Source organism: Castor canadensis, chromosome 4, assembly GCF_047511655.1.
Source record: "Castor canadensis chromosome 4, mCasCan1.hap1v2, whole genome shotgun sequence".
NCBI classification, from domain to species: Eukaryota; Metazoa; Chordata; class Mammalia; order Rodentia; family Castoridae; genus Castor; species Castor canadensis.
In genome coordinates this window covers 174123042-174138752 of record NC_133389.1, presented here as the reverse complement: position 1 = coordinate 174138752, position 15711 = coordinate 174123042, and the positions used below count along the sequence as shown (strand labels likewise).

Here is a 15711-nt window from a genome sequence, read left to right as displayed (position 1 = left end):
GTACCTCTCATGCCTGGAAATCCATGGAATCCAGGATCGCCTCTGAGCCCTGGGAGACCTGGGGCACCTGGTGCTCCCTGTACATCAAAGAAAGGGGAACAGAACCACAGACAAAATTTAAAATGTCTGTACTTTTGGCAGTTTCTTTGAACGCAAAAAGGATATAACTTTATGTTGGATGAGAATGAGGTGAAGTTGATGGGCATCATTTTTTTCTTTTATTCCAAGTTTTACTTGCATATAGCTCCTCTGCCACCTGGTCCTCTCATTAGCATTATTATTTAAAAAAAGAAATTAAAACTGCTGTAAAATCCAATAGCAATCTAAACTTCTAATGTGAGTATATGTTGATTTAATATTGAATACACTTAGATAGATATTCTGTATCCTAAATGGAACTGCTTAGTATTTGGGAACTTTCAGGAAGACTAAATGCCAGACTGCCAGAATAAAAATTATCTATGATTATAATTCTTGCAAAAAAAATGGAGCCATTGTTGAATCATAGCATTCAAGCATAATTCTGCTAAGCCTGCAGAGTTATAAAATACTTTTGATGAGGGTGGTAGGAGAAGTAAGGTGTCCAGGGATGGGAATGTAAAGAGTTGGAGGGAAAGAGGTTTTGACGGCACATTTGGTAAGGACACAATGATCTTACTGAAATGGAGGTGCTCTCTTCTTGTGAGGCCCACACTCAGTTGCTCTTGGAGGTATGAGATACTCAAAGAAGGCCGTATAAGGAAAGAGGGAGCAAGGCTTCTGGAAAGAGCTATATTTAAATCTATTTTCATACTATCCATAGTAACCGAAACAGACTGCTATGACTGAAAACAATAAGCTACAGGCCATGGAAAAAAAGAAAAAGCAAGAATGACAACTTCCCTTTGAGCTAGCTGTCTTTAGAGGATGAAGGTCAAAGAATAGTCCTGCTGAGATGAGGTGGTGTGAGGTTAAAAAATGAGGGTGGGGAAAGAGAACCATCCAACCCAGAGTTTTCTGGTTTCTGGTATCTGCCTATTCTCTTGAACCAAAGGTAACTAAGGAGGGCCTTGTGCCATATCCAGCCCCTGGGTGCAGAGGAAGTTGCTCTGTGCAAAGGAGAGAGCTGTTAAGGGCAAGTCAAGACACCTATCAAGAGGAATATCAACTGCAAATGTAGAAGCTTAGGACCATGAAGACACCAGAGGACCAAAGTGAGATCCTGTTTACAAACCAGTCTTTCTCCCAGTACCCCTGGAAGAACTTTAGATGTGATCACAAAATCTATGCTGTCAACTTCTGAAACATTGCAGAGCACATGAGAGACATTATAGACTGGAGATGGACAGATACCTCATTTAATTTTTTTTAGGGCTGGGGGTATGACTGAAGCAGTAGAGCACCTGCCAGCGAGCATGAATCCCTGAGTTCAAACCCCAGTACCACCAAAACAAGACTTTTTAAAAAAAAAGTAAATTCTTAAAACCATATACTGAATGAACTGAAGAGAGCTTAACATAATTCCTGTTAATAGACATGCCAAAACACATCTGTATTCACCACTGAAGACAGTTATATCATAAACGTTCTGTCTTTTCATGTGAATTGTGAAAGTCCAGATCTCTCTACCATATTCTTTTTTTTTTTTTTTTTTTTTTTGTGGTCAAAATTTGGCTGCTGCATAGAGCAACCAGGATAGATTAAAAAACTTGGTGAATGGCCAGATCAAAAGGCAGTTCATTATGGGATTAATTCCAATTTGTAGAGAGGACTCTGGGTATACAGGGGTGATTTGTAATTGTTACTCGAATAAACACATGTCCTGTTTCCTAGTCTGGAAAACAAGACTTCCATGACCTGATCTTTGCTTGTCCCTCCATCCTCCTCCTGCCTGATGTGTACTCATTCCCACCTCAGCCTCCAGTTGTGTCACTCCCATATGCATCATCTTTGCTTGGAAAGCTCCTTTTCTCCCTTGCCAGCTTTTCTTGTTTTCTCCCTTGACAGCTTTTCTTGTTTTCCTGGATAATATCTATGCATCTTTCAAAACACAGGCCCTAAGAAAACCTTCATGAGCATAGAAGAAATAGATACCTGTCCTCTGTGTTCCCTTCACCCTCCTGCCATTCCTCTTAGCAAATGGCATGAAAATGATCCATCTTTGTGTCACCTTCACCTTCTTGTAGGTTCCTTCAGGGCAAGGGACTATATACATTTTTATTCGTTTATCCATTGGTACAAAGTAGACACTCAATAATGATTGTTGAAACCGTACTCATCTACTGAACACACCTCCAAGAGTTTGACATAAATAGAGAAATTAACTTATATATGCCACCCAGAGAACATGGGGAAGGTGGTGGAGGTGTTACAGAAGAGACGTAGAATTAAGGAGTCTTAGGCTGGGAGCCTGGGCCTAAGTGAACATCGTTTAGGGCAAATCTAAATTCTTAGCTGCTTTTTCTCCCCCACAGGAATTGTTCAGAATCTAAATAAGCAAGGAGAACGAATGCTGTAGAGGTTAGTTCCATACAGACCAAAGTTTTACAGGCCAAATCTTTACAAGTTAAGATTCTTTGATTTCCTGACCACCTGGGCTGTGTGTGCCCATAGGCACACACTGCACAGATGCATCATAGGTGGTGAACCTGTGCCTCCCCCAGGTACATCTGATGGTAGCAATCATTTAATAAGAATGTACTACTCCCTTATGCTCATAAAAATCAAGTATTGGAGTAGAAGTGTGGCTCAAGCACTAGTCCACCTGCCTAGTAAGTTGCAGACGTCCAGAGTTCAAATCCCAGTACCAAAAAAAAGCAAGTATTAATAATACTGGCAGTATAAAATATAATTACTGTATAACAAAAATAAGTCAATGTTGTTTTAAGAAGTTGAAGTAATTTCCCACACTCACCGGATGACCTGGTGGCCCCATGTCTCCTACAGTTCCAGGTGGACCTTTTGAGCCAGGTTGGCCCATCAATCCTTTGTCACCTTTTATGCCTTTTGCATGACTTCCTGGAGGTCCAGGGAGACCTGGCTCACCTGAATTCACAAAGAGCCTGTCAGTGTTGAATAAGTGATTGGGAAGAGTTATGTTAGGGATTGTGTCAAGTAAAGTGCAAGTCCTGCATCTTATTATGGCCTCTGACATCCTGTCCCTTGCTGTGTGTGATGGGACCGTAGCGAAGACAATGAGATAATGCCAGCCAGGAAAGTACCTGGTCCAGCTGCTTCTCCCTGAGGAGCGTTTGTTACAGCAGGGTTTGAGCCTGATGCATAGAGAAGTTCAATAAGTGTAGGTCTCTTTCTTTAGCATCATTAGTTGTATCTACAAATCTTTCAAACAGACTGCTCTGCCTCAAAACCACCAACAGCCTACCCGACTCCATGTGAGGATAGTGGGTATAGGAGGAATGGAGAAGACCAGAAGCCAAAAGAAGCAAGAGAGGTAACATGAGAAAGAGGAAAATTTCTGATTTCAATGTGACTTTCATTTTCTCAGTTAAAAGTAAAATATTTACCTGGATTTCCTTTTAAACCAGGTACACCTCGATTTCCTTTTTGGCCAGGGATGATTGCCCCAGGCAGACCTGGTGGCCCTAGGAGTCCTATTATTCCTGTAGGTCCTTGAGGCCCAGCATCTCCCATTGTCCCCTTCCTGCCCGGGAGGCCAGGCCAGCCAGGGACTCCCCTTTCTCCTTTGGCACCTGCAAAAAAGAAAGCTCTCTAAGTTTCATTCATGTTCTTATAGTTGGAATTACAGTTTGTTGTTATCTTAAATAATGTTTGCATTTTTCTTGAAAATGCTTAAGCTTCACAATATATTTTTTAAAGAAGATGGAAAATGAAATACAGGTCTATGGTTCTTTAGCCACTGATCTTGGCAGCGTCTGTTGTCTTATTTTAAAAGTTAAGTGTATCTGTCTTATCTCAGTTCCTTATGTGATGCACATACAGACACAAGGCATGGTATAAACTCTATTTATTGAAGTACTGCGGCTTGAACCTAGGGCCTCACACTTGGTAAGCAGATGCTCTACCACATGAGCCTTACAGTATAAACTCTAAAGTGTTAAGTGAGCCACAATTGTTATCTAATGAACTTTATTTTTAATGAAATTATTTAGTTACCAATAATTCAATAGACTATTAAAGTTAAACTTCATGGCATTGATGTATGCATTAGAGATGTTGCTCAGCTAGACCCGGAAAACAGGAGCAACAAAGTTACAATCCTTATTCTGTCTTCTAGTTAATTTTTCCCCATAGTGGAAAGACTTAGACTGGGGGGGATAAATGTTCAAGAGGTTTGAATTTATCAAAGAAGACCACCCAAAAGATCAAAACTTAATACTAGTTACTATTTTTTTGTCTCAAAAAACCTTTGAGAAATTGTGATTTAACAGTCATGGATGAAAAACATATGAACTGAACACAATTCCTCTTCCCATTATTCTTGAGAGAGTAAGTAGTATGGAAATAGGCAAATGTGAGGAAGAAAGGGGAAAGTGAGGGTGAGGCTGGTGCTTCAGAGAAAGGCAAAGACTTTCAGTGATGATGAAAATCAAATTGATGAATGTTTAGTCTGGTGTCTATTCATGTCCTTTGGCCTTTTAATGCCTATAATAATTTATGCTGTTAAAAGACAGTGTTTGGATGACTTTAGCTCACTTCAAGCTCCATAATGCTGTCTTTGCATGGTAATGATCTGAAGCACCACAATGTCTTGGGTTATATATTCTGTGTTTAGTAAAATGATTCCTTGTTCTGCAATATGACTTCACCTAAGGATTCAGAAGAATAAACTAAACAACTCATACCTTCCAACTCTCAATGAATTCTTAGTTATCCTGGAAGGATTGAGGCATGTGGTCATGTACTTACATAGTTAGGTTATTTGTTATTGTGGAGCCTTTTTTGCCTAAGACAGGATCATTTTATATTAAATTTTATTTGCAACTGAATGCAAATAGTGTTTTCATTCTAAAAGATTACATTAGCCTAAGAATATGAACAGAAACTCTCCTTTTGCCCATGATTCTAAAACTAGACAGTGGGACAGGGAAAGTCTTCATGCTCATCTGGAAAGAGGGTTCTGGAATATATGGGAACATTGAGCTCAAAGGAAAGGGCAATCAAGTGAAAGAGGGACTATTTGAAGGGGAAACCAGTGCAAGGGGTGATGAGGGTAAATATGATGAAAGTATTTTATATGCACATATGGCAATATCACAGTAACTCCATTATGTCATTTTAATAATTAATTTAAAAAATCATTAAGTAGCAAACGAAAAAGAGCAGCATTTGTCTACTTTCATACTTTAACTGTTTGGTCAAGAGGCAGTTTCTGTCCAGATGAATTTCTTATTAGCAACAGGCTACTTTTTGCTGGTTGTCATGGCATGAATAACTGCATTCTTTGGTAATGAAATACACCCATGCATAGGACCCATGGTGGAAAAGGGTCATGAAAAGATGCAAACCTTCTGATAGTTCCCTTGACAGATTTCTCTACACAAGGGAAATGAGTTAAAAGAAGTTGCTTATCATGTAATACTCTGGCATGAGAAATGTAGACTTGTAGTCTGTCAAACAAAACAATTTATATACTTGTAGTAAACATGTTCAGTAAATCGCCATGCCTGAGATGTTGAGAGTTATTGGATAGTCCATGCTAATAAACAATAGCATGAACCACAAAGCTTAGTGTGGGTGTTGGAGTCTGACCTTTGAGGACAGCAAGGTGGGAAAAGGGTTGGTGTTACTGTTGTGTCTTGGAATGACAGGGAAGGATGTTTATTGGGAAGCCAGCAATTTCACCTGCATCTTTTTAGAAGATGATACATTGAAACCATGCTAACAATAACAAAGCAAATACATAAGAATTCATTTTATCTTTAAAGACTTTCATAGAAGGAAATTCCAAAATTGGATCATAGTTTCTGATTCATTCTCTTTGTTGTGATAGTAAACATTTTAATTGAATACTAAAACTATTACTATCTTACATTACCGTTAGAACTTTTTCCATTTGCAAGATTAAATTATTTTATAAATCAAGCATAAAGAACTGGATTCTGTCCTGGAAATGTGTATCTTTAGGTGAGGGAAGAAGAACTGCTTACCTTGAGCACCAGGATTCCCTCTTGGACCTGGATGGGCCCCCAGCAAGCCTTGAAGAGATAATTTTGACATCTTAACATTTGGTTAGTTTCATTCCATTATATATGTTATATGTATGAAGGAAGTTTAATTATCACACCCTAAGAATCAATTAAAAACAATCCATTCTATCAGAGAAGACTCTTTAGAGCAATGAAGGTTTAATGTTTTGATCCAAAATAAAATTGGTGGTCAAAGATAATAAGCAAGTCCCACCTGTTTCTCCCTTTTCTCCAGCTGGACCAGGAATTCCATCATGTCCTTGATCACCTCTCATACCCATTGGTCCAGGAGATCCTGGGAATCCTGGAAGACCTGAAGAACAAACAAACAAAACAACCAGAAACCAAAACAAAAACTGTGATGTTCAAAGAGAGGACTTTTTCCTACCAATGGCCTTATATGAATTATCATGAAGATATGTGGAATTTTGTTAAAGGTGCTAACTTTTTAGAACTGTAGTTATGTGCAGCTAAGTTCATGGTGAGATCTATGCACAGATTAATATGATGACAAGCATGTAGGAATGTTTACATTGGCAGATATTTGAATTTGATAGGAAGAAATACCTAACCCACTTTTCTGCATTGTGTCTGGATGCTGAGTAACTGGGAGCTACTGTCTACAAGAGCAGTGAGTATACAGAGATCCCAACCTCTGGCAAACATGTTTTCCTTTGGAAAAGGGGATAGAACAAGTACAAAAATGAAACCTGGAGGGCCTTTTATTCCTGGAGGGCCTGGGAAGCCTTTGATTCCTTTAAGACCTAAATCACCATCAGGACCCTGCTTTCCTAGTAATGAAGAGAGAGGGGAAAGAAAAAAGAACACCGATAGATAAATGGTTACAACAATGACTGAAATGGCCAATTCCTATAGTCAGCTATGTTCTAGCTGGCCTTAAGGAATTTGCCACAGATCTAGCAGCAGAGCAACCACATAAACCAATCAGTGTCTGACTGTTTTTTCTTTTGGTTCTTCCTTTGAGGTTTTTTTTTTTTGATAGTACTGGGGTTTGAACTTAGGACTTCACACTTGCTAGACAGATGCTCTACCACTTGAGCTATGCCATCCTTTTTTGCTCAGATTACTTTTGAGATAGGGGCTTGCTTTTTGCTAGTGCCAGCCTGGACAACAATCCTCCTATTTTATTCTTGCTGTAGCTGTGTGACAGTCATGCTACCATACCCAGCTATTGGTTGAAATGGTGTCTTATGAACTTTTTGCTCCAGCTGGCTTTAAACTGTGATCTTTATGGTTTTAGCCTCACAAGTAGCTAGGATTAGTGTGTGAGCAACCAGCACCCAGCTTGTTTTACTGTTTTAATTGGGAGTTAACTACAAATTATCAAACTTTTCAGTGTTGAAACAATTAGTTTATATGCTGTCCTAAGTTCTGAAGCTGCAACCCAGTAGATTAGTAGGTCTTTTTGTTGTTGTTTTGTCTTTTAAGGTTTTTTTGTTTGTTTATTTTCAGTGCTGGGGATCAAACTCAAAGCCTTGTGTGTGCTAGGTCCTCTACCACTGAGCCACACCCCAAGCCCAGCAGTTGTTTATAATAAAACAAAATGAAAACTTGAACCCAAATCATAAGCTAATAAGAAAGCCAATATTTACTACAAAAAAAAGTCAGAAAAAAAGATTTATAACAACAGTGTTATGGGTTGAATTGTGTCGCCCCCAAATGTATACATTGAGTTCCTAACCCCTAAGTACCTCATCATGTCATTGTATTCAGAGATGAGGTTCTTAAAGTTTAAGTAAAACTGAGGTTGCTTGGGTGTACCCTAATTCAATCTGAGTGGTGCCTTTGTAAAAGGAGATTAGGGTACAGACACACAGAGGGAAGACAGGGAGAAGATGGTGTCTACAAGCCAAGTAGAGAGGTCTCAGAAGACACTAGTCCTACCGACACTTTGATATCAGGCTTCTGGCTTCCAGAACTGTGAGAAGACAAGTTTTTATTGGTTAAGCCACCTAGTCAGTGATATTTGTTGTGGAAGCTGTAGCAGTCTCATACAGACATCAGAAGATTTTGTAGGAAAGGAACCTTTTGTTACTGGTTGAGTTTGTTGAGGCAGAACTTCAGAAGTTTTGTTTAAAGAAGCAGGTTTTTAATTCCAGTCCCCCAAACAGTAAAATTAGGGTCCTCCCTAGTAATTCACTGTTTCTTAGTGCCTTAGAATTTGAAATTCAAAGTTGAACAAAAACATTTATAGCATAAAGACTGCACTTTCTCTTTACAAAGATGATCCCAGGAAGTGAGGGCCATACTGTATGTAATGCTTCCAGCTTTCAGAATTGTAAGGTCAAGGCTCACCTGGGTGGCCAGGACTTCCAGGACTCCCAGGTGCTCCTTCAGATCCAGCAAGCCCTGATTGTCCAGGTGGGCCAGGTGGCCCTCGTTCTCCTTTCTTTCCCATGTCACCTGGCAATCCTGGATCCCCCTTAAATTCAGTCAAACATTTAAAATTCTCATGTAAGTAGAATATGTGATCAGAATTAAATTCAAACTTTATTCATTCATTTATCAGTTCATATTAAGTGTCTGCCACGAGGCAGTACCATGAAAGATGCTGGGAATGCGTTGGCTATATGGTTTATAGGGCTCAATGCAAAATGAAGATACAGCTTTCTTTTTAAAAAAATTAAAGAATTTCAAGAGGGTAACAACAGTATTACCAAGCATAGAGTCCTTCTTCTCATGGGACCTTTGTGACAACACATGCTGTAAACCAATGATGCTGACTCTTACCAGGATGGAATGGTGACCATCTACCCTTACATGATGTATACAGGCTTCAGATCAGTTGGGAAACAGATATTAAATGATCACACAAATATATAATCATGAATTGTGAAGATTGGGGATAAAGAATAGCTAGACAAAGGCCATGTGTTCTGTAAATCTATGACGTAGGTAAATGTATGCCACTCGTTTTAAAAACTCTTCAATGACTTAATAGTCACTAAATTTGTATTTAAGATTTATGGTAGATCAGAACAAATAGGTTTGGTGATGACTTACAAAATTTCCATTGTGGTTGATAAAAATATACTTTATTACTATTATTTGTTAACATACAAAACCAACTTTTTTTTTTTTTTTGCAGTACTGGGGTTTGAACCCAGGGCCTACACCTTGAGCACTCCACCAGCCCAGCCCTGTTTTGTGAATTTTTTTTTTTTTGAGATAGGGTCTTGCAAGCTATTTGCCTGGGCTGGCTTCGAACTGCAATTCTCCTGATCTCTGCCTCCTGAGTAGCTAGGATTATAAGCGTGAGCCACTGGTGCCTGGCTAAAACGAACTTATTTTGTGCTTCATGCAGTTCTAAAATTAGTTCTAGTTGTTATCTATGAAAACCCTAATCTAAATGGAACTGCTAATTAACTGACTATGAATACCATCAAACAGAATTCCTCATTGAGAAAATGTCTCAGTGGAAAGAGTCTCTTCCTGGTTTTCTGAGAAACTAGTCTAAATAGAAAGGGGAAAAATCTCTATGCTCCAAATAATAAATGGTTGTTTTCTTGGGTCCCTGCAATGTCTAAATTTTTCTTTCTTATTTTGATAATTTTTACGGGAAAATTTGGAAATATTAAGAAAAAGTGGTATTTTACTTGTTCAAAAGAGGGAGACAACTCCGTAAGTAATAACTTCTGTGTTTGGAGTCATAAATTATTGAACATCAGATGAAAAATAGCTCTCCCCATAGAATTTGCATTCAAACATTTTGCGCTCAATTTCAAGAGGTCAGTGAGTTTCTTGGGATACCATAGATTTCTCTAGGAATCAGTGGAATTCCATGTTCAAAACCCCTGCTGTGGGAATTTCTATTAATCTGTACTGGTCTAGCTCTGGCTTTTGGTCTAAGTGTTATAGACAGAAAGGATGGAAGGAAATAAAACTGAAAAAAAGCAACCCAGCCCCACTGAAACATAGAGTTGCTGCTTCATACAACACACTACATCCAACCTCAATTTGACAGGATGAGCACCAGAAAAGTACACTGAGACAAGTTAAAAATACTCTGTCATGAAATAAAAATATTTAGAGTTGTAGAATAAGAAAGAAGTATGCATCATAGGATTTTGTTTTCTTTTTAACCATGCTGTAAAGTTATTTAATGCCTTTTATATGTCTTAATAGGACAAGTTTTCTTTGATTATAAAACCTACAACTTTGCGTGAGGTGTCATAGCAGAGACTGACCAGTTTGTATCACAAAGAAAAAAAATCCTGTCACATCAGGTTGTGTGGACCTATAATCCCTGCCCCTTCTGTGGCACACTTGAACTGCAGGGACAGAGAAATTTTTTGGTGGCTAAAAAAGGCTGTACAAAGCTGACAGCTGTGTGATAGGCATTCTCGGTTGTGGAAATAAATTCTTAAAAATCCAAATAACTGACTAAAAGTACAGTAATATTTTCAGCTTTCTCTGCCCACCCTGAATCTGGATCCTTGTTGATATTTTAGGATCCCACCCCTCACCAAAACATAACTGTTTCAGTGTCTTGTATACCTTTGGTCCTGGTGGTCCTGGCCTTGTACCTTCTGAATAGCCTGGCTCTCCTTTATCTCCTTGGAGACCATGAATGCCTGGAAGGCCTGGTCTTCCGGCTAGACCCGGGAGTCCTAAGGTGCCTGGTTTTCCTTTAGAACCTGAAAGTAGGACAAATATCAGGTAAGATAGGTAAACACAGGTATCTTGAGACATTCTACGTTTATATAAAATATTCTTCTCCCAAGATGCTGGCTTTTCAGAATCACAAGTTCATTCAGTGTTTATGTTGAATGGGTATTATCTAGTTTCAGTATTTTGCTCTCATTCATGTTCTAGTTACACAGAATACTTTTGTTTAAAAGCAAATCTAGTTGTTTTATATAAGCTTTCTACTAAGAGGAGATCCAAAACAACATGCAGCATAGACAACCTAGAATTATGACCTGTTGTGAGCTTGTGGGCTCATAAAGGACCTCACACATTACCTGGCACACCTATGTTCCCCATGTTTCCAGGCATGCCTTGTGGTCCTGCTTCTCCAGGATTTCCAGGCCTCCCCAGATCTCCTATAGGGCCTTGAAAACAAATAAAAAGTTATTTACTCTGCACAGTTCCTGGGCATAGTAGGTGCTCAATAAGTATGTGTTGCTTTCATGTATGAATGAATCCAGAACAGCTAGATCAACTGTTTTAGGTACTTGGTTAGCTGTCATTTTGCCTTCAGATAAGGTGAAAAGTGGGAACCCAGAACACTTAAAACTAGAGAAAGTGAGATTTTCATCAGTAGGCCTGGACTTCAGACATCAAGGTTAGCCTGGAGTCAATGCTAGCAGGAAAGGGTGGCCTCCTGTGACTACACAGCAATACATTTCCAACAGCATACTAAAAACTTATTGCCATGTACTATATTTTGTTACTAACAGGGATGGGAATGGAGGCTACTTTAATACCTTCAAAATTGCAAACTCTAATTTGTTTATAAAAGAAACGGACAAAACTGAAAACCTTTACAGCACTATTTTTTCTCTGATATATTATGATAACTTATTCATAATACATACTAGCCATTGCAAAATAAAACTTTTGAGTAGAGAGTGGAATTATGTACAGGATATTTTTTAGTTAATACATACCACCTATAAAACACCTTCATTTTGGTTTAATTTAGAAGCAAATTTCTGTTGGAACACTATCAGGATGGAATTTATATTCAATCCAAAAAGTCTAGAAACAAGTTTTATTACATTTAGATCTAGGAAAAACTAAAACATGGTATCAGTGATACCTGGTGGTCCGGATGGTCCAGGTGGTCCTTCGAGGCCTTTAAATCCTGGTAGCCCTGGTATGCCTCTGTTTCCTTTCTCACCTGGATTTCCTGTAAGTCCTAAAGTTAAAAACCAGATATTAAAAATACAGGTTAGAATTTCATCATATTCATTCATAGCCTGGTTTAAATTGATGGGCTATTATTGTAATAAAAGCTCACAAATGTACTAAGAGCATTGGGAGACGTGGACCTACATCTTTTTGGAAGGAAGATTTAATGAGATAATATGTGTGAAGCATTGGCACAGTGCCTGCATGACTTAGTTCTCAATGAACGCTAGCAATTATGATAATTGACTTAGCAGTCTAAATAACTCTGTCATATTAGGACATAGTAGCCTAAATACCTCTTTTTTCTTATAGTGAAGCAAAATACTATTTATAACAATTCTCATCTAAACAATTTCATTCTCAATCCACTTGTTAAAATAACATTTATTAAGAATTAGGTAAGTCAAAGCCTCTGCCTAGAGCCACTGTCAGTCAGTGACAGCTCCAAGATTTGAACACAGTTCTGCATGGGTGCAAAGCTCCTAAACTTCCCAGGACTCCACTTTCCCTAAATACATGGCTTTGATCATGTTATTCTCTTACTCACTCATGCATTGAATCTCCTTTACCTACAAAGTAAATTACAGACTTCCTTAACTGCATGGAGCATCCTGTGAGCTGCCCATGGCTTGGCTTTGTGCCTTTTCTCACGCAGACTTATTTTCCTTGGCTGTTTTCTGCTTACATACTTATTCATTCAATCACATATGGATTGAGTATCTAATTAATAACCGGGTTTTGTGCTGTGCTCTGGAAATAAAAATAAATCATGTTTCCTTTCCAGAGTTTTTAGTATTTACTTGGGGAGATAGCCAAATAAAAGAACAATTACCACCCAGTGAGATAAGTTCTGTAATAGTGTTGGGCATAATATGCTTTAGGAAAGAATTTCTGGAAGAGGGACCATTTTTAAGCTCAGTCTTGAAGACCAAATGAGAGGTAATTGGGCGGAGAAAGTGAGGAGTAAGATGGGATTTCCAGGCAAGAAAATAGCCTGGGAATATCAAGGGATGGTTAATAGCAGAGGATCTGGTTGTTTTGTTTTATACCTCTGTTTTTTGCATCTATGTCATTTATCACAATCTAAGAATATGTGTGTTCATTTGCTGTAGCCTGCAGGCCAAATCCAGCTTGCTTTTGCATGTCTTGAGAGCCAAGGATAGTTTTCACGTTGTCAAAGGGTTGTAAAAGCAAAGCAAAAATAAGCAAAACCAAAGAAACTATGCAACAGGGACTATATGTGGCCCAAAAAGTCTAAGAGAGTTACTGTTCAACCTGAACAGAAGCTGTTTAGGACCCATTAATGTTTCTTTCTCCTCACTGAACTGTAAGTTTCATGGTGACCAGGAAGCAAAATCTGCTTTGGTCACCTTTATGTATTTGGAGTTATTATTCACAAAAGAAAATGCCTAATCTGTAGACATTTTAAAGTAAGTGTTGAACATGTAAATGTCACGAGGCTTCAAAGATAGGCAAAGGGCAAGAGGTGATAACACTCTTACATGCCCATGTAAGGATTTTGAAATTTTCAAGCAAAATGAGCCTTGGAGAGCTATTGAACCGAAAGTTTTATGTGCCCATTTGAATCCCATTCACAATTTACTCTTTCACAGAAGCTCCTCTGACTATCCTAGTTGCTCTGTTGCCTCCTTCCCTCAACTCCCACAGGACTCACTTGTCAGATACCCATCAGGACAGGGAGGAGATCAAGATAGCCTTTGAAATTAGCCACATCACTGTGAGGCCCATCTCTGATACTCCCTATCAGAATGACACTGGATAAGTAACTTAACCTCTCCCCATCTGTAAAATGCAGTGAGAGCAATCATAGTATCATGGTTGTAGTGAGATTAAATGAGTCAATATTTGTAAAATTTAAAACAATACCTGCACATGGTAGGTGCTTCATAGCTCTTAGTTAAATAATATAATAGTACGAATTTGCATCTTGCATTATTCCTTATCTTCTTGTGCATATGCTAAGTTTACAGTGCAAACCCTTCAAGGAAAAAACAGTGACTGCTTATTTGTATCCTCAATATCTCTTCAACATTTTCAGTGGATGTCTTTAAGTCAGAAATTCAAAATTTTAAAAAATAAGCCAGGCGTGATGATGCACACATATAATCCCAATATTTGGGAGGTGAAGGCAGGAGGATTGTAAGTTCAAGGTCACCCTGGGCACAAAGTGAGACCCTGTTTCAAAGTATTCGTTTATTATTTATTTTTTTAGGACTGAGGACATAGCTCAGTGCTTGCATAGAATGCCCACGATTCTGGTTTTGATCCTCAGCACTGAGAAAACATTTAAGTCATACTGAATTAGAGAGACTAAGGCCTACATAATATATCTCTTCCCCCTCCTTTTTTTTTTTTTTGGTCGAATGTGTGCCCTTTAGTGATGTGTTTGAAAAGCTCAGAAAAAATACATAGCTTCACCAATCCTATACTTTGGATGAGTAAATTGTAGAATTTTGTTAGAAGCATACATACAGCATGTGTCTTATATTTTACAAAAGGAATTCTTGTAAATTAGTACTTGTCATGCTTTTTGGGTATGGGAGCCAAATTTTGGCTTATGTAGGCACAGATACTCTATTACTATCTCTTTCAAAATGTTTCCAGCACCCCCAAGGTAGAATAGTCTAGTGGAGTGGTGTCTATGAAGGTAGTTTTAGTGAGGACTGGAAATTTATGCCAGTCTTTTTTTCCTTTTTTCACATCTTGGCTTTGACCAGTTCTAGCAGAGTTGTATGAAACTCATCTTACTTTCTACTTCATTGTAAAAATGGGAGGCAGCCTTCTGCGAGCCCCAGACTAAATGTTCTCCCCAGCCGCAGGTTAAATGAGCTTTACTTGAAGGCTATTGCTTTCTAGCTTTCCATTATACAAAAACAAGCAAAAAAAAAAAAAAAAACAAAACCTTCTATCAATTGATTTTTTTCCAATATTTTCCATTTTCTCAGTTGGGAAATGGGATTGATTCCTCTTCAGAACTCCTCAGACATCACTTACTGGAGTCTTCCCTAACTTCTGGAGAGAGTTATTCAGTCTTTCTTGCATTGTCTGCGGTACCTTATACACATTTTTTTTCTTTTTTTGGCAGTACTAGTATTTTGAACTCAGGGCCTTGTGCTTGCTAGGAAGGCACTCTACCACTTGGTCCACACCCCCAGTCCATTTTTGCTGTAGTTATTTTTTAGATAGTCTCACATTTTTGCCTGGGCTAGCCTTGGACTGCAGTTCTTCTACTTATGACTCTGATGTAGCTGGAATTACAGACATGGGTTACCATGGCTGCCTCATTCTTTGAGATAAGTCTTCACTAACTTTTTGTCAGAGCCTTGATTCTCCTATCTCTGCCTCCCAAGTAGCTGAGATTATAAATGGGAACCACTACTCCTGGCCCTGTGCAATATTTTTAAAGCAAATCTTCTCTTAGACTATAGACCCTTGTTTTTTGGTGGTACTGGGGTTTGAATGGAGAGCCTCATGCTGCTAGACAGGTGTTCTATTGCTTGAGCCCCTCTGCCAGCCCTCTTGGACTATAAATCCTTATGTGCCAGGCACATCAATATTTGTTGAATATAGTCTCACTTCTCAAAACTCATTGCAAATTTCTCAAACATGACAGAGCTTTGTAACCACAGCATTTTTTCTTTTCTTTCCTTGCTATGAAAGTTTGATA

General features: G+C 38.5%; 2 protein-coding genes across 8 annotated transcripts in view; one reads left to right on the top strand and one right to left on the bottom strand.

Moving 5' to 3' along the window:
• Window positions 1-15711, top strand: part of Col4a4 (collagen type IV alpha 4 chain) — a 246505-nt gene that overhangs the window by 14657 nt on the left and 216137 nt on the right. The gene's annotated exons all lie outside the window — the stretch shown is intronic.
• Window positions 1-15711, bottom strand: part of Col4a3 (collagen type IV alpha 3 chain) — a 131825-nt gene that overhangs the window by 10495 nt on the left and 105619 nt on the right. For all 7 annotated transcript variants that reach the window (XM_074071868.1, XM_074071870.1, XM_074071871.1 and 4 more), the window contains 10 exons: window positions 11932-12030; window positions 11132-11221; window positions 10665-10804; window positions 8463-8589; window positions 6857-6937; window positions 6361-6459; window positions 6108-6155; window positions 3504-3689; window positions 2894-3024; window positions 5-77 (listed from right to left, as the gene is read on the bottom strand). In XM_074071868.1, coding sequence (XP_073927969.1) covers window positions 5-77; window positions 2894-3024; window positions 3504-3689; window positions 6108-6155; window positions 6361-6459; window positions 6857-6937; window positions 8463-8589; window positions 10665-10804; window positions 11132-11221; window positions 11932-12030 — 1074 coding nt within the window. The remainder of the gene's footprint in view (window positions 1-4; window positions 78-2893; window positions 3025-3503; window positions 3690-6107; window positions 6156-6360; window positions 6460-6856; window positions 6938-8462; window positions 8590-10664; window positions 10805-11131; window positions 11222-11931; window positions 12031-15711) is intronic.